This window comes from Lepidochelys kempii, chromosome 4 (assembly GCF_965140265.1).
Source record: "Lepidochelys kempii isolate rLepKem1 chromosome 4, rLepKem1.hap2, whole genome shotgun sequence".
Lineage (NCBI taxonomy): Eukaryota > Metazoa > Chordata > Testudines > Cheloniidae > Lepidochelys > Lepidochelys kempii.
The window spans coordinates 89,775,674-89,794,121 of NC_133259.1; the positions used below are offsets into that span (position 1 = coordinate 89,775,674).

An 18,448-nucleotide genomic window follows, 5' to 3' on the forward strand; every position below is an offset into this window, starting at 1 on the left:
ACAAAGGGAGAAGAAAACCCACACCCTCTAGTTCCTTGAGACATACAGCTGCACACCAAGGGTTTTAAGTGTTGAAGCACACTACCTAATATGGACACAACACTTAAATACAGTATTATAGTTAACTATTTTATTACTAACCTGTTGAAAACACTTGGAGTTGGGCTGTGATCACGTTCCCTCTCTCTCTCTCTGGTACGTTCTCGTTCCCTATCACGATCCCGATCACGATCCCTCTCTCGGTCTCTCTCTCTCTCTCGTTCCCTATCTTTCTCTCTTCGTGCATAATAATCCCACTGTTTGCTTGTGTCCACAAGACTAGGCCACGAAGGAGCAGAACCTGCAAGGTGCGGAAAGGTGACTAAAGAAAAAAATGCTGGTATTAGCAAGAACAAAAGCTGGTAAAATATAATATGATTCGCTCTTGAAATGAGAGAGAGAGAGAGTTTTGTACATGTACAATTTTTCTTTCACAAGTCTATATATTACTTGAAACTAGGTACAGTATTTTATTACGATGGCAATCCAAGATCTCAGACACGCTTCTGTTGCATTTTAATTCTGAAGACGTACGGTTACCAGTGTACATTTTGTTTATTCAGATGTAGATTATGCAGAATGTCTAAATTCTACATCACTACAAATAAAACAGCCAAGCAAACACTTCCTAAGAAGGGTCAGATTTTTTTATGTGATTAGCTTAGTTTTACTTTTGCAAAACAAGCAAATAGGAAATAAAACAGCCAGAACAAACAGATCCTTTTAAATGTTGTGGCTCTGAAAGTATAATTAAAAAAGGGGGAGAAAAGAGTGTTTCCTACTTTGCTCAGTTTAATTATTTAAAAAAATCATTATGTAAGTTAAAAGGTGCACAAAATAAAAATAGTTGCAACTAAATGTACAATTTGACAGTTACATTCCATATTTTCTCTCAGGAGTTCATATTCCACAATAGTAAATGTGGAAGTCTCTTCTGTAAGTTAGCCTTGGGGAAGCTATTATAACTAGCTAAAGGAAATAATTCTATTGTTTATCTCATACAAACAATACCATTATAATAAACATTCACAAGAACCACTGTTACTACTAAAACATGTTACATTTTGAGAAAATTAAATACGTCCTTCAGTTTAAGACTCTTTGTAAAATACAATATACTTGTTTAGAGGAGAAAAATTTTAATCAGACTTCCTGATAAGAAAACATCCTCTTGCACTCAAGAATTTTCTGTAACCAGCAGTGGGATAGAAAGATCTCCAGTATGTTCTGCTGCCAGGAAGACACCAAAATGACTAGAGACTAGGCTTAGTAGCCCAAAGATAATGCTCAAAGGGGCAACTGGAGTGCCTCATTCTACCCAACAGTGACTGCTTTATTTTACTGAGACACAGCACTCTCTAGTGGACTTAGGGTCTCAAAGTTAGGGATTCCTGAGTGCTGATATCTGCCTTGCGACCAACTCACTGCGTGGCCTTAGGTAAATCAGTTTAACAGCAGTGAGTTACCACTTTTCTCCATCTGTAAAATAGAATAATACTTATCTAACTCATGTGTTGTTATGAGGGCAAGTTAACAACTGTACAGAGCTTTCAAAAATATGAAGTGTTATATAGTGCACAAAGAGGCACCACTAATGGGTTCTGATAAGAGTCATGTTTGGTCTTCTTTGTTTAAGATGCCCGTGAATGTTCCTGCAGCAGCGTGCTTGAGCAGAAGTATAAAATACTGGGTTCACCAAGGGCTCCATAAACTAATACAAACGATCCTTTACAGAGGGGAGAGAAACTTCAGCATTAAAATACTATTTCCAGTGACAACCCACATAATGCATAACAGCAGCAGCAATACAGTGCTTTACATCTACAAAATGCTGAACAAACATTAGTTAATGTTTGAGTTTAGGAATATAGGGAAAATGAGGAGTTAAAAAAAAAAAATCCTAGAACAACAGTGTTTTGTTTATTATGCTGCCAAAACTGAAATTCTTCTATGTAAGGAAAGCAACCAGAAATAGAAAAACACAAAAAAACCAAACAACTTTAAAGACTGCTAATTTCCTTAACTTGCCATGATTTCAACAAGGTATGTATGGTCTTCAGGGATTGAATACACTGGATGATAGAGACTATTCTAATTTAAAAATATGAAATTATATTTACTTAATTCTATTGGTTACATTAAATGTAAGTTGCGAAACACAAACAGTAATGGTTTTTACTTATTATGGAATCTACATCCATGCTGATTCTGTCTGGTCCCTCCTACGCCGTAACTACAGTAATCTCCATATCCTGCCAGACAAATACACCAGAAAATTTATCTGACATAAGCAAAATATGTCATTTGCATCGCAGTGACCTAACGTGACCCAGTGCTCTGGCTTTATATAGCTCTGATTGCAGCTATTTGGATTTTATCTATAAGAGTTCTCAACATGCAAGAAATTAAAAAATAGAATTGCTTTCAAACATAATCAAGACTTGTATTTTGTGTCTTCTACTAGGAACAAATCTCAATATTTTGTTACCTCTTGATGGATTCGTACTAAACTTCACACTGAAATTGCGCTACTGATCATTTCTAGATTGGGAGAGAGGCACACCAAATAAGTTTGGTGATGGTGATTTCAGGTACAGGAAACTTTCAATTTATTCAATACATCTGGAGTCATTAACTCTGCTTTGGAGAACAGTTTCATACAAATAAGACTATACTGTGTCATGTACAACAGCAAAACATTAGCTGATCTTATTTGTGTTGTAGAAAAAGCTGTTTTTAGAATTGTTTTTTGCAATACTTGTACTAAATTTGTGATTCCATTTTAAACATTAGTCTGGGAAGAGTATCAGTACTCACAGACCTATGAATAAAAACCACCTCAAAACCCACAGTTAGGGGGAAGATCAGGGGCGCCAGATTAGAAATTCTGATCATGTCTACCTCATTTTTCCTTGAAGACCCTATGGACAACTGGAGACCTAACAGCATTATGACAGGGAAATTAAGTGATTTTAAACTGTTTAAAATTTTGTTTTTTGTTAATACTTATACAACTGCAACTTCCAAGAGAAAAGATGTGTTTGTTAAGGATTCAAACAACTCTGGCCCTTTCCATTAAGAACTAAGAGAGCTCACAATCCATATTTCAGACTTCTAGCAAAGGCTGAGAAGGCTAGACAACATTCCTGACATTCTAAGATAAAACACCAGCAGGAAAACAAAATCAAAAATAAAAAGCCCTTTATAACATTAATTTATAAAATAGATCTAGCAAGCATTTTTTATACATTATGAAGCAAAAAAACAGTCAATTTTTTGTGCTTTGAAGTCCCCTTTAAACATCTTCCTTTAAAATCTCCTTCATAAAATTCAATCTAAAAAATCTAGTATTTTCAAGCAACATTAATGAAGTTGATTATAGTAGGCCAACTTCTGCCATGCATTCAAAAACGTTCTTAAGGAGTAAAAATAGATATTTAGTTGGTAACGATTTAAGACAGAATCACCAAATCAAATTTAAGACAAAAGTGATATTTCTCCCATCTGAGTCCGCTAAGGTGTTTGCAATGACTGCTCCACAGTTGTGTATTATGGCAGTAATTTCTGAGTTGTGATCCCCAGATTAGATTATTTCAATACCCTTTTGGGAAGCTAGGGCCAACGCAGTATATAGCAGCATCCTACTTTATAATGTCACCCACAGGGAACATTTTGTTCTCTGAAAACTGCAAACTTCCGAATTGCACCTGAGTGCAAATGCAAGATATGATCTATAAAGCGCCGCATGGTTTTTGTCCATCTTAATCTCTCCTTATACACTACTGTAACAATTGAGATCAGGTGGGAACCTCTTGCTAACAGTCCCTACACATGAACATATGCAGGTAAGTAACAGAAGGTCTATGTGGCAGAAACTCGCTCTCCACATTTGCCTAACAAAGTCAAAGTCTACTGACCTTCAAGTTGCAGTGGGGGAGGTTTAGGTTGGATATTAGGAAAAACTTTTTCACTAGGAGGGTGGTGAAACACTGGAATGCGTTGCCTAGGGAGGTGGTGGAATCTCCTTCCTTAGAAGTTTTTAAGGTCAGGCTTGACAAAGCCCTGGCTGGGATGATTTAATTGGGTATGGGTCCTGCTTTTGAGCAGGGGGTTGGACTAGATGACCTCCTGAGGTCCCTTCCAACCCTGATATTCTATGATTCTATGAATGATTAAAAGCCATCTATTACCAAGCTTTCATCAGAGAGAGTTTGTTATGAAATACATACTGTATCGAAGGCAAATATATTCATTAAGAAAGCAGCTTATTTTTTCAATACTGTAGATATCCCCAGTGAAAACTGATGGCACATTTTAGACATTTAGTAAATAAAAATTTTATGTGCACTAAAAACCAGGAACTAAACCTAAAAGAATTATTAAAATGTACATAAAGAAATTGACTTAATAAATTATGAATTAATACTTAAACTTGAGTGCCTTTACTAAATGGGGTCAAGAACTAAGCCTCTCATTTTCTCTCAAGTTACAGCAATTCCGACAGACAGAAATAGAGAGAAGCCATCCACTTAAAACTTGTATCGTATTTTGATAATTGTAAAGTATTTTGCTTTTTAGAAAAGAAGTTGTGAGGCTTGAAAAATCATGTTCTGGATTTTCATGTTTTAAGGAGCCAATACATTCCTACTCTCTGACATAAAACGTGATGCTCAAAAGTTAGGGTTTCAAACTTGTTGCCGGCACCTGAGCCAGCTATGCGCTCAGAGGGGACAAAAAAAGGAGAGGAAGCACCCCATGTTCCTCTCTAGTTAACTTTTCCAACTGACTTAATGAGCAACATTCATAGGTTTCAGGAGGGAGCCATTTACAGCTTGCCTTCACTGGAGAGAGATTCACCACAATGGATCATGTTTGAGAGAATAAGAGAAGAGAATGGGAAAAAAATCGAGACACTATATTATTTAATGTACAAAAGACAGTTTAAAAAAATAAATACTCACATACATGCATTAATTAGATCACATCTGTCTTCTATTACAGAAGTCAATTTGACAAACATCTGTGATCAGTTACTAGAAAATAAAATTTTGGTATGCCCATTCACAACTAAATGTCCCTTCAACCTTCCATTTTTTTTTCTCACTTGCTGCTTGGTCCTCACAACCACATATATGTACTGCTCCTGCTTTTACTTTGCCCATGAGACAGGAAAATATTTATTGCGAGGATAATCATCTCTGTGACACTTTTTTTTTTTTTTTTTTTTTGAGTCAATCTCAGTATGACATTAGTATCAACCCTGAAGGCCAATCACAGCCTTCTAAAGTAGAAAGTGCTGAGCTGGTTCTACCACTACCTAGAGCAACAATAAAGATGGGCTGGAAATAGCTTAGCCCTTGTAACCAAAAAAATTCCCCAAAGTGAAATAAAGACTGCAACTGAAAGTAAAGCTCCAGCCCAAGAGCAAAAAAGCAAACTAAAGTGGATGGATGATTTTTTTTTCTTTATAGGCAGTGTATTTAGTAACATCTATAATTAATGTTCAGCACTTTCCATGGTAAGACTCTTTTCCATTTGCTTACAACTTTGCAAAACTTTAATATTTGAGTTCAAATTTTCCATGCTCGGTGTCTGCCTTAGACTGAATTTTTGGGGGAAATTTCCGGAAGTATGGTTCATCTATTTCTGAGAATAAAGTTATAGACAAATAGGGTGTTTTGCCCATATTCAAAAATTCTTCCATTTCACTAAGATGCTCCAAGCACTAGGAAGCATTAAGAAGATGCTCTGGAGCAAGGACTTAAACTTTGGTAGGGAGATTGCCCTGAGGTCAGGGACATGTCTTTTGCCACTCCTATGAAAATCCACCCTAATTTGAGCAAGTTATGAGCCTCTAAAAATTTCAGTTTGCAAATGCTCAGTAGAGATTCATTAGGAATTTGGCAGGTAAATTTTCTGAAGACGTAGTCTGTACTAAGCATACTCTGTGCCAGGTCTGCAGGGTCTGAGCAGCACTTTCTTTGAAATTGCTGCTTTCAGCACCCAGGAGGCCCTGTGACACAGTAATTGAAAGCAGGGACAACTGGAATGGGGGAGCAAAAGAAGAGACAGTCATGGAAAAGACAGAGTGGGAATGCAGGGACCGAAATGAGAAGCAGAGAGCAGAGATGGTGACCAGCAATGTGTGCATCTTATCTCACTCTAGTGGCTGGCTCACAGAGCACAACCACCTACTACTGTTATAATTTACTCTTAGTTCAAGTGGCAGATACTGTGCATCTTAAGTTTCTAATCCTGAAGATCAATCATTTGGGTATTAATATGATTACACAGGATGGAATTGTTGGTTTTTCAGTTTGCTTTTTTAAAAATCGAGGAAATTTTTTTAAAAACCACAAAGAATACATTGATAAATGTTTGCAAACTCAAAGACTCAGAAGTTAGAAATGACAGAGTTAAGGTTATCCATGTAACATTAGTAAGATTTACATTAATTATTTGCAGGGTACATAAAAATGTCTTTTTAATTTAAATTAAATACAGTTTTATTTTTTAAATAAACCTACTTCAGTTTAAATTTCAAATTGACAACCTATGTTGAGGAGGCCTAACCTTATTATAATCACTTCAATAAGCTATTAAATAATTTAAATTAAATACAAAAAATTAATATTAAGCAGTACATGTTTGTTGCCAAGTTTTAAAGGCAAACCACTGGACTGGTGGACGTTACTGGCTAAGCACCTATAACCAAAGTCTGCCGAAGTGCTAGACCAGCTTTTGACACCAATTGCCTCCCTTTTGCAGGTGCAGAAAAAAAATATGTCATTTCAGTTTATTCACTTAACTCAGTTAAGTTACTCATTCAAAGTTATTAAACCAATTTGGAGTTTAAAAAGGAGAGCTCATCTTCCTCTTCCAATCTACGAATAAAAACTAAGTGTGAGAGGCTGAGATCTACTAGTTCTAAAGCCTTTATGGACATGGTGACGTAGAAACAATCGTCTTAAATAACTAACTATAGACAATACTTCCTTTCTTTAATAAATCAGTTAGCTTTAAAAGCAAAACATGTTTTGATACATTTGGGAATTTTTCTTATGTTTCCAGCACTTACAGTAGTTTTATTTAATAAAAAAGAACATGCTGTTGTGCATTTTTAATTGAATTTGAATTACCATCCAAACAGAACTTGAAACAAATCACAAGTAAAAAAATTAATCCTCATCTAATAAATAAGAAATGCATTATTCAGAATTTTCTAACGTAAAAATTAAGAAACTGAATAAATGTAAATTAAGTTATATAAACTGCTTAAGTAAAAGTGTAGAGATATAGTGTATCCTCCTGGTTAGCAAAAAAAAAAAAAAAAGAGTATCAAACTTAGTATAAAGACTGTACTGAGTTTCAAGTGAACATGTTTTAATGGTTACCAACCAATGAGAATCAATCTTTCTTTAGGAAAAGAATGAAAGTACAAATGCAAAACACAATTAAAACACATGGTTTAAATCAAGGATTCCTGCTTGCTGATTTAAATCATGATTACAATCTGTGATTTAAATCAATCCACCTTACCTTTTCAAAATAGTAAATGAAAAACTTGCTCTAGAAAGGGCAAACACACACACACACAAAATGGGAGTGTTGGAGTGTACCAGATTATCTAGTGCCCCACAGCACACACACATACCGAGAAAGTACTGAACTACCCAACTACTTGCCTTCTGTTGCCATCTGCAAGTTTACAGCATGCTGCAGGAAAAATAGCTTAACAAAAAAAGTTTGCATCTTTCCAATCACTGTTACAGATTTTGTTGGGTACAGTTTTGAAGGTACATGAAGAAAAAATTATGTCTGTCCACCTGCTAGTGATACACACTGAATTCTATTTGTGTTTGCATGGTTTTTAAAAAACAAACACATTAGCACTGAAGCAGAATGGAAGGGTGCCCATCATAGAAATGTCAATTTAGAGGACAGAAAAATGAATGAACAGGTAAGCAGGTATTTACCAGTAGTTGCTAATATGAGGTGTTAGGTATTCAGTCATGATAATAATCATTTTGATCTTTTGCACCATCTTATTTTGATTAGTGGATAGATTCTTGTTTACATTTAAACTGAAACAATGTAGCTATAGCTATTTTAAACAATTTTTAACAAAGCTTAAGTAAAATCCTCAAAGCTGATAACCATACTCACACGGAAATGCACGAGCAGAGCGGCTGTCATAGCCAGAGGAATGTCCACTGTTGAAAGGTAAATATACAAGTCAGGTTCCTGCAAATCAGGTTCTCTCTCTCTTGCTCGCCTGAGCATTTTTTATATATATATAAATATATATACATGTGTATATATATATGTATATATATAGAGAGAGAGAACCTGATTTTATTCTTCACAATTCTTAGAAGTATGTGACTAAAACAGTATATCTTTAAAGGGGATTACATTTAAATAATATGCCCTCCATCGTAAGCCTTCCTACTATAAAAAACAATTTAATCATCAATTGCACTGAACAAACACAGATGTCTAATATATAAATATTTTAATACTGATGTAGCAAGGAAGATTCATATTCTCCCTTAACGTTCCTAATTTTTTTAAACATTTCTTCCCAAAAATGTCTGAATATGTTTTATATTATATATAAACTATTCTGTCTTGTCCTCACTGGATTTTCTATTTCAATATGTTGCTTATATTCCAAAAACAGTTACAAATACTGGCAGAGAAATCATACTGCATGCCCAATTGCTTGGCAACAAGCAAATCTGTGAATGAAAGCTTCCTTATATCCTTCCTGTTAAATAAGTAGGTATGGAAGTGAATCTAATTTTTTCAAACACATATGCATATAAAAGCAGGTGGGCTTCAAATGGATTGTTCTATAAATATTCTTCTAAATCAACTTCATATTTTCTAGAGCTACTTCTTTCAATGGTAGCCAACTTAAATAGGTAAAATATAGAGGTTGAAAAGGATGATGTGCACATTGGGCTTAAATTCAATTTTCTATAACCTTTGATAAGTTTTATCGCTTCCTAGATAGCTTGAATTAATCATGTACACCTTATTTAACACATTTACTTAAGTGCTACTTTTGTTCTTGAAGACAGCCTCACACTATAAAAAGACTTTTGGATCAGTATGGTTTTAAAAATAGATTAATGAAAGCCTTATGCAATGTCTCAACATTTTAGGGTATTTGTCAGAGCTGGAGATGCAAGGTTTTAATATAAACTAGATAAAGAATTTTACAAGTTATACTATATTGAGGAACCTATACAATTTATTCTCATAAGTAAAAATAGCCATAAAAAACACAATGACCCAAAGAAACAAAGTCAAGCTAGCATATACTTCATGCCTTTTCAACATTCTCTGTATTGCTATGTCTTCTTTACTGGCAAAAGCTTAAGAAAAGTACTTCCTGTATATTTTATTTCCTTCAAATTTTAACATTCCAGTTGGTGGGAATGTAAATCTTTGGGTTGTGCATGACCTATGTTAAAAATAATTCTTTCAGCTGTTTCACTGAGAAGCTTTATCATCTCCATACTGTGGAGATGGGTCTCGAAATCTCGCAAAGGGACTCTCTGATGTCAAAAATGTGCCTTTTACCGTCTCTGTGAAATTCCACATAAATTTTGCCAAATTATAAACCACTGTAAATCTCATTTTGCACATGCTCACTAGAGGTTTGTTAGAGGCTGACAGTGGATAATAGCCTACTGATATTACCAGTTACCCCATAAATTCAAATGGTAGAGGTCTGCCCTATGAAACTAAAGGTTCTGATAGTGCTGCTGACCTATGTGAAGATTAATACGGTTCTATAGGATAGAATTTCTGTGGGTTTTTTTTTCATTTAAAAAAAATAAATTTAGGATATTACATACAAAAACAACTGTATTATAAGAATCTTACGGTTGCAAAGGCAAGTACGCAGAAGGAAGGAAATGCCAGAGTTGAGGTAGTCTGTGCAACTTTAATTTGGCTCCCTTGAGCATATGCATTATGAAATCAATAGGAGTTAGGTGCCTATGCACTTTTGAGAATCCCACTAGGTTCATTCCTGCATCTTGGCTAGATATCTTTAAAAATCTGGCCCACCATCTTTAATCACATGACTGCATACTATTTTTTCCACAGGACCCTTAATTATTCAGCATACAAGATGTTCAGGACCATCTTAACACTATGAGCACTCCAGGGGCAAAGCTGCAGCTCGGGGGCTGTAGCACCATAGCGCAGATACTTCCTACAGCAATGGAAGGGGTTCTTCCATCACAATAGGTAATCCAACTCCCTGAGTGGTGGTCGTTAGGTCAACAGAAAAATTCTTCCAATAACCTAGGTGCATCTACATTGGGAGTTAAGTAGGCTTAACTATGCAGTACAGGAGGTTTGAATTTTTCATATCCTTGTACACCTGGCTAGGCTGACCTATCTTTTAAGTGTAAACCAGGTCTGAATTAGTGTGTTGTGATTTAGGATGCTGCAGGCAGGACTTGATTTGTTGCAAAGCAGGAAGGTGTGTAGTAAATAAGGTTGGGGACTACAGGAAGAGAAAGGATGGTCTTGTGGTTTAAACATTTGAAATGCCTCCCTGGAGAAATGGATTCTATCCCTCCCTCTCTCACAAAATTCCTAAGTGATGCTGGGAAAGTAATTTAAACCAACTTTTCACAAGTGGCCACTGTGCACATTTCATTATCTAGGGACCCATCTTGAGACATTTTGGGCCTGATTTGCAGAAGTGATAAATACTCACAACTGCAACTGGAGTCAATGGGGCCTGAGTTTTGAACAACAAGTGCTACAAAAATGTTAAGTGTTTAACTTGAGATGTCTAGGGCCTGATTTTTTTTTAAATTCCCAGTATTTGTGGACATGACAATTTTGGCCTTAATATCTCTCTCTCTCAGATCCTCCTCTACAACATGGGGATAATTTTACATCTTACCTTATGGGACGTTGTGAAGCACTCTGATACTATGGCTATCAGTATCAACAGTTGCACAGACAACCTGATTTGCAGAATTTCCTAGGCTTTGAGTGCTTGACTTTGCAACCTTAACTTTTTTTTGTGCGTAATGTATATGCTGTTCCAGAGAAACACAGTAAGATTAAGTTAGATAATCCACTGAATAATCTGAGAATCTCTGAATAATCAGCACCCTAACTAATGCAAGAGCTGCTCTGTTCTTAAATCTTGCATCAATATAATGGGATAGATCTACAGGATGACAGATAGCAAAATACTTTATACACAAACAATGTTAGCTGTATTACAGCCTTTTGAAAATTTAGATGACAGTAACTCTTGGGAAAAACCAAGACAGAAAATGATGACAAAAGCAGAATTTTTTTCTATATAAGGAACATAAAAGTTATTATGCTTACTGTAAGGATTTGTTTTTTTTAAAAAAGCCCCATGTTGCAAAGGATGAAAATTAATAAATGATTTCAAACAAAATTTACCTTTCTATTGTTGGTATAAGAGAAGGTGGCGGACCTCCAGGTGGGGGAGGAAAACCTGAAATATTTAAATTGGAAAACATAAAAAATTGGGTTAGGTATACAATGGCAAACTAATTCCAGAGAAGCTGAGCTGAAGCAAAGAATGACCATCTACACAGTTAACGATTATGTAAGACTGCACAATACACAACTACTTAACGAAAATCAGGGTCAAGTCCTAAATATGTGTCTTAATTTCATCTGTCATCAGTTTCAAAACATTTACTTTAACTATTTTCTATTGTGCTGCAACTCTTGAGAGGTTATCAAGAATGCTTTGCACCAGCAACAAGTCTCTCACTAATTTTAATGAGCCTTGGAGGGGAGGGGGGGAGGAAGGAGTGTAGTTCTTAGGGAAGTGGCAGGTTGGTCCCATAATCAGGAACATTAAAACTGTTCCATCTCTACCTTGCATAAAATCAACCAGGCCTACATCTACACATATAGTTTTATGTTTATGAACTTTATCTTGCTATGAACAAGCAGATGTAGGGAACTGCGTGTTGCACATTCAAATTTAAGTTTCACATTTCTTAACAATGCTTCAGAAAATATCTAAATAAGTTACCTGGTGGTGGCACAGTTATTGGTATACCTAAGACATAAAAATATATGATACATACTAAGTCAATTTTAGCAATAACTTGTGTTCTTTATCAGCAGAACTAATTCAAGTTATGTTATCAATACAAAGAACAAAAGTATCTAATTTCCCTGTCCTTAGAGTAAGAATCATGGCAGTCTCAGTGTTATCAACGCTTCATTTTATCTCACGTCTCATGATATTTGAGCTTTTATTTAAAACTTCAGCTCCTGAGAATTGTTTTCAATTAATACAACAAAAACCCAAGTCAGTTTCAAGATTTCAAAGTTGCAAATACTACCTTGAAAATGTGACCCAAGCACACCCAAAACATTCAAAAACCAGAAAGCAAATAAAAAATTCCCCAAACTGTTTTTTTGTTGTTGTGTTGTCATTTTGTTTAGTGGGTTTTTAATGTGTCAGAAAAGGAACTTTTGGAAGCAAAGCTGAATTACATAAAATAAATGCCCTTCAAACTCTAAACTAGCCACAGGTACAATTGGGTTTAATAGAATATGTATCACAATACTTCACCAAGTACACGTACCTATTTTAGGCTCTGATCCAAAACCCACTGAAGTCAATGAAAAGACTGACCAATCCTGCATCTTAGTGCCCAATCCTGCAAACACTTATGAACATGCATAACTTTATGTACAAGAGTAGTCCCACTGAGTTTTAAAAGACAAGTTTTTGCAGGATCAGAAGCTAAAGTACTAAGATCAAAATTTTCAAACTTGGGTGCCTAAAGTTCAACACCTAAATGAGAGCACACATCCCACTAATTCATTTCAATGCAAATCTTTTCACTGATTTAAATTGGAATTATGGATGCTCACCACACCTCAAAGTAAAGATACTTTGCTTAGATGTCTAAATATGGATTTAAGTGTCTTACTTTTAGGCATCCAAATTTGAAAACTTTTGCCAGAGGATCTGTGCAGATTGTATTAATGATCTTTTTCAGTTCTATACACAGGTAAAATAATATGTTTAAGGTTTTGTTTAAAGCAATATTTCCTGTCTAAAATTATAACTACAGATAATATAAGATTTTCTGTTTGAATGGTGACAATTTGTTAATATTTACAGAAAGTTCCTTGAATTATCAAATCATATCAGCTTTAAACGTTCGACTCCAATATGAAAGCATCTGCTAATAATTTATTTTTCACAAGACTCCAGATATGTATATCTTCTAGAACGCCATAAAGGACATTTTTAAAATATAAAAATCTAAAGAAATCAGGGGTAATTTGAAGCAAGCATATTCCATTTAGACATATTTCAGTAACTGCACCAAGAAATTACTCAAATAACCAAATATATTTGAGTATTTATTTTGATATAAAATCGCTAGCAAGTTTGTCCCTTCCTTCTCCTTTGTGTATGGGTGAAACAATACAAAAACCCCACCTGGCATTAGCACTGAAGATGTAAAAGCACAAGAGCCATGAAAATGAAAAAATAAACCCCCCCAAGTAATATTAATGGGCCACAATGTACTCTAAAAGGGCATTTACATTAATGGAACAAATGACAATTCAAAATAGGTCACATGGCAGACTTAACAGCAACATAAGGGTCAACGTGGACAACAGTGATTCCACTAGGAAAGCCAGCATCTGTGGAGCCTGACAAGACTCAAATCTCTCCCTCATATTATTCAGAAAGAGTGGTTGGAAAGGTGCTTTCATCAGCTTTGTGAGGACTACTTTAATATGCACACCAAACAAAGTTCAGACCAATCACGGAGTCCATTCTCAGACTCTCTCATGACTTTCACTAAAATACTACACATCTATAGGTAAGAAACCTTCACCTTGCAGAGGTCAGCGTTAAGGTTTTGCTTTGGGCAAGATCGACAGAAACGAGATGTATATATTTGAGTGGTTCTGTTCTAGAATTGAAAGTGAATATACTGTGGAGCAGTGGAGTCTGAGCATATTATGGCATGAAACGGAAATATAGCTGTGTCAGCCACATTCTGCTGGCACTGCAGCCTGTACTGTCTTACCAAATTTCCCAATGACTTATGCATGATGGCAGGGTGTTTAATATACAAGCTGAGATAAAGTACTGGATAAGACTTATATTAACTGGTGATGTGCTTGCTTTTTAATGCCTGAATTGACATGTAATGCATTTAAACAACCTTACTTCTAAGGCAATTAAATTGTTTATTTTGTAAAATATAGCTGTTCAAAACCAAGAAATTTAAAAACTAATTTTCCACCTGAAATGGGAATCAGGAGATGGCAAGATCAAAAAACCTAGTGGCTTTGGAGCTAGAGGTAACAGAACTTCTGAACTCAAGCAACTCCTTGACATCTGGACTAAGGGGATTACAGGACCCTGGCAATTCCAGAAATCCATTAGTTCCAGAGATAAAAGCTGTCAAGATCTGCTAATGCAACTAGTAGATCTTATAAACTGTGCTGTCTGTTCTACCTTCTGGCTGTGGGGTTTCTACACCCACCCTTATTAATAATCTAGGAAATCTGATAGAAAAAAAGTTAGCTGGCATTAATGTGATGGTTGAGAGATCAAGCACCAAGAGAGTCAGAAAATACTTCACATGACGGGCAAGTGGGCAATATTAACTTAGTTAAGTTGAATACAGAGTATTTTCTATTCCTCTTTTCTTGGAGAATTGTTAACATGTTGCACTTTATCAACATACACCATTAAATATACCGAAAATGCAACATCTTAGAGATGTTACTCAAGCAATACTTTTAGAATTCCAACTTAAATGACTGACATTTCAAATTTAACACTGCATGAAAGTTGTTTTTTTGCATGTAATTTTCCCTACTGTACTAAAACAGTGTAATTTGTCAAGTTTCAGGATAAAATAAGTTTTTCTCCCCTATAGGTAATGTTACATTTTATTTAACTATGAAAATCATCAGTCAACACCTTCTACAAAATGAGTCCTTTCAACAATTTGTACAATCTCAAGAAAATATACATAAATATAAAGCACTATACTTGAGCCCAGGTAAAACTAAGACTTTCATTTTAAGATATGTACTCTACAGAGACATGTGTACAAAGATCAAAATTAGACCTAGTCGTGCTAATTTTTATATCTAGAGACCAATATTACTAATAGTAATTGTCTCAATACTGAAATTTATTTCCAAAGTTGGAAAAGTTAACAAAAAGTAAGTTAGGCTCACTAACAGGTCTTTATATTAAATCATCACATTTCAGATTCTTCAACCTCAAGCCTTTAACACTAGGAAAGGATTATTTGTTATGTCACTTTAAATAATGGATTGGAATCTATTTGGTGTTAGCATAGCAGTTCTTCTTTATTTCAAGGTAGCAAACACCAAGTGAAAAGATCTAGACCAGCAGTTCTCAAACTGTGGTCGGGACCCCAAAGCGGGTCGCGACCCTGTTTTAATGGAGCTTGTTGAGGTCCAGGGCCAAAACTGAAGCCCAGGCCCCCCTGCTCCAGGGCCGCAGCCTGAGGATTTCAGCCGTGGGAGTCAGGGCTCGAGTTACAGGCCCCATGCCTGGGGTTGAAGCCCTCGGGCTTCAGCTTTGCCCTCCCTGCTGCCCAGGGCAGTGGGGCTTAGGCTTTGGCCCTCCAACCCAGGGTGGCAGGGCTCAGGTTTAGGCCCCCCTCCAGGGGCCGTGTAGTAATTTTTGTCGTCAGAAGGGGGTCACTGTGCAACGAAGTTTGAGAACCCCGATCTAGACAGAAAGTTATCTCCTACCTTACCTTCCATAGTATAAGTGTCAAAAATGTGTAACATAATAACAGGAAAATCAGGTAATTAGCATGAGGGACACACTAGTCCCTTATCTCTGATAAACAATGTTTAAAAAGATACTTTTAGGACAAAATGGTTAGCCAATGATTTCTTTTTGAGAGAGGATAGCACTGAAGCATGGATTCATTCCTTGCAATGCTGGACTTGACCTGAAGGCTAGTCTGAAAAGATGACCTAATCTACTTTCAGCACTTTATTTTGGGACCCTGCCTTTAACCACCCCACACAGTCCAAGTGTGTAGAATCTTCACAAAATGTTACAGCTTTCACTAAAGGGGAGCAGGGCCACAATGTGCTGTCACTAAGATTCCGTGACACCCTTAAAATTATGTGGCATGCTTGAATGAGACTATAACAATGTAAAAATATTTTTGTAACATCATAAATGTATAAATGGCATCTTTTTAAAATGCAATATTAAAAAATAAAAAGGTAATAAGCTTTAAAACTATCACAATAGCACCTAAATATATTTCCTCCCAGATCTCAATTATCCTACCAAATTAAAAAACCACACCTTTTACCACAGCCAATTAGAGTGACTTTTCTAGGAGTATTTCATTGGTTTCCAGGTTCAGCTTTCCAAACAATACAAGTACTTTTTCCTGAAAAGGCATTTGCGTCACAAGAGAATAAGTGAATACAGTACAAGAGACAGAACTTCAAAGAAGGATCCTTTTTCAAAGGAGCTTCTGGAGGATGTTTTATATTTGGAGTACTTAAATTTCCTGGCAAGTAGTCCCAGTTAATATGAGGTAACAACAGTAGATTTTTTCCCCACTGAACCTAGGAGGGATGGCAGATTCTATTTTAGTAAAAGCTTTGAAGATAAAGAGCTGGCACCAGCACAATTAAAGCACAGGACTGGAGGAGCCAAAGCCACAGCTCTTAATGGTTATTTTCAAATTACTCGAAGCACGGAAGGATGTTGAAGGAGACTTTTTGAACAAGTGCATGTTATTAACCTGTCTGTAAAACGTAAGACTAAAGCCAAACCTGCTTGACAGATCTGCAACACGTGTGCATATTTCATTAAATGCCTATTCTCGACATGTGAAAGGCGTTATAAAAACATTACAGTACACCTACGTAACATTAACATCTCACTCAGCTGGGAAAAAAGGGAGATCAGCCTAACTTTTATAGTATGCAACTGATTCTTTCCACCATTATAAAGAAGATAATTATTTTCAAACTCCTTCCAATGAGTTGTACATATTATTTAATGAAAAGGTCACTTTAAAGTTGAAAGTTTGATTAGCTCCGTTTTAAAAAAAAAAAACATTACTTCTACAAAAGCTCCAGAGCAGTAGCATTCTCTCATCAAATTAATATTTCTACATTTTATTTTTACCTATAATTTCACACACACATACACACGGAAAGTGGCAGGGGAATGATTTTATTTTTAACTTTTTCTCCTCTATCTCCCCTAGGTTGCACCATTTCCTAGATGCAGGCCATTGAGAAGGACTTTGTTTTCCAGGCATAGGGAGCTTACAATCCTAAAGGTCACCAGCAGCAGCGGCACTGGCATCCTCTTCCAAGAGAGGGAACCAGACCATGAAAAAGCCAAAAACTACTGCAGAAAGGAAGGGTGCTACATCTACAGCAGGTATCCCCATCCAGTTCATGTGTGGAGAAGATTAGAAGGGAGGATTCTAGAAGAGCACCAGACGGCAGGGAAAACTATTAAGCAAAGGAGTGGCTGTGTGGGATCTCCGCAAGGCCATGGAAGGGAAGGGAAACTGCTCGGCAGTGGAGACGGTAAAGAGCAATGGGGAGGCTAATTAAAAAATGTGTGCGCTTCTCTGGCTCCACGATGAATCAGGCTCTCTCCCCATGAGTAGTATACCTTTCCAATCTTAATGAGCTCCCACTCAGCTGCTCCTCTGCTCAAGAACTTCCTGACCTGGCCCCACTGCACTTTTAGTATTATCCCCTCCAGTCCTTTTGCCATCCACAGCTCCTCTTTAAAACATACCTCTGCAATATTAACAATAGCAAAATATTAATCATAAAAGCATCTGACTTAAAAGGGCACTTTCAAGGATGGAAAACTCAAAATTTGATAATCTCCCTGTTTTAGCTATTTCTATAGTATCCAGGTCTGTCTTTTATAAGTACTGAGGATGTAAAACCAGATTTCAGTCTCAGCCTTCCCAGTTTAATTCTGAATGGGGGAAGAGAGGGAGCAGGAATGTTCCGAAAAATCTCTCTTAGGATTTCAAATACAAGTAATTTAGGATCTAACACATTTAAAAAAAAATCATTTCAAACATCACATTCCTGTTTCAATCATTCTATAAAATGATTGAAACAATCATTCATACTGTATTTACCTGGTGGGGGAATCAGAGGAGGAGCAGTACTGACAGTTGGGGGGGGTGGGAGGAAAGGAGGGGGTGGAAGGTGGGTAGGTGGAGCTCCTGGAGGGAAAAATGGAGGTGGCTTGGTAAAACTGTCTACATCAGCACTGGATCTTTCTGAAAGAACCTGTAAGACATGAAACCTACAGTTACAATGGTTATGTAGAGACAGAGAA

The 18,448-nt window shown here is 36.2% G+C and overlaps 1 protein-coding gene across 18 annotated transcripts in view; it reads right to left on the reverse strand.

The window, feature by feature from the left end:
- FIP1L1 (factor interacting with PAPOLA and CPSF1) overlaps window positions 1–18,448 on the reverse strand; it is a 70,681-nt gene that overhangs the window by 14,560 nt on the left and 37,673 nt on the right. For 11 of the 18 annotated variants that reach the window (XM_073342037.1, XM_073342032.1, XM_073342048.1 and 8 more), the window contains 5 exons: window positions 18,246–18,399; window positions 12,101–12,127; window positions 11,494–11,548; window positions 8,206–8,252; window positions 142–361 (listed from right to left, as the gene is read on the reverse strand). In XM_073342037.1, coding sequence (XP_073198138.1) covers window positions 142–361; window positions 8,206–8,252; window positions 11,494–11,548; window positions 12,101–12,127; window positions 18,246–18,399 — 503 coding nt within the window. Of the gene's footprint in view, window positions 1–141; window positions 362–8,205; window positions 8,253–11,493; window positions 11,549–12,100; window positions 12,128–13,519; window positions 17,890–18,245; window positions 18,400–18,448 lie in introns of those variants that run through there. The other 7 variants (XM_073342049.1, XM_073342044.1, XM_073342045.1 and 4 more) reach the window with 3 other exon arrangements.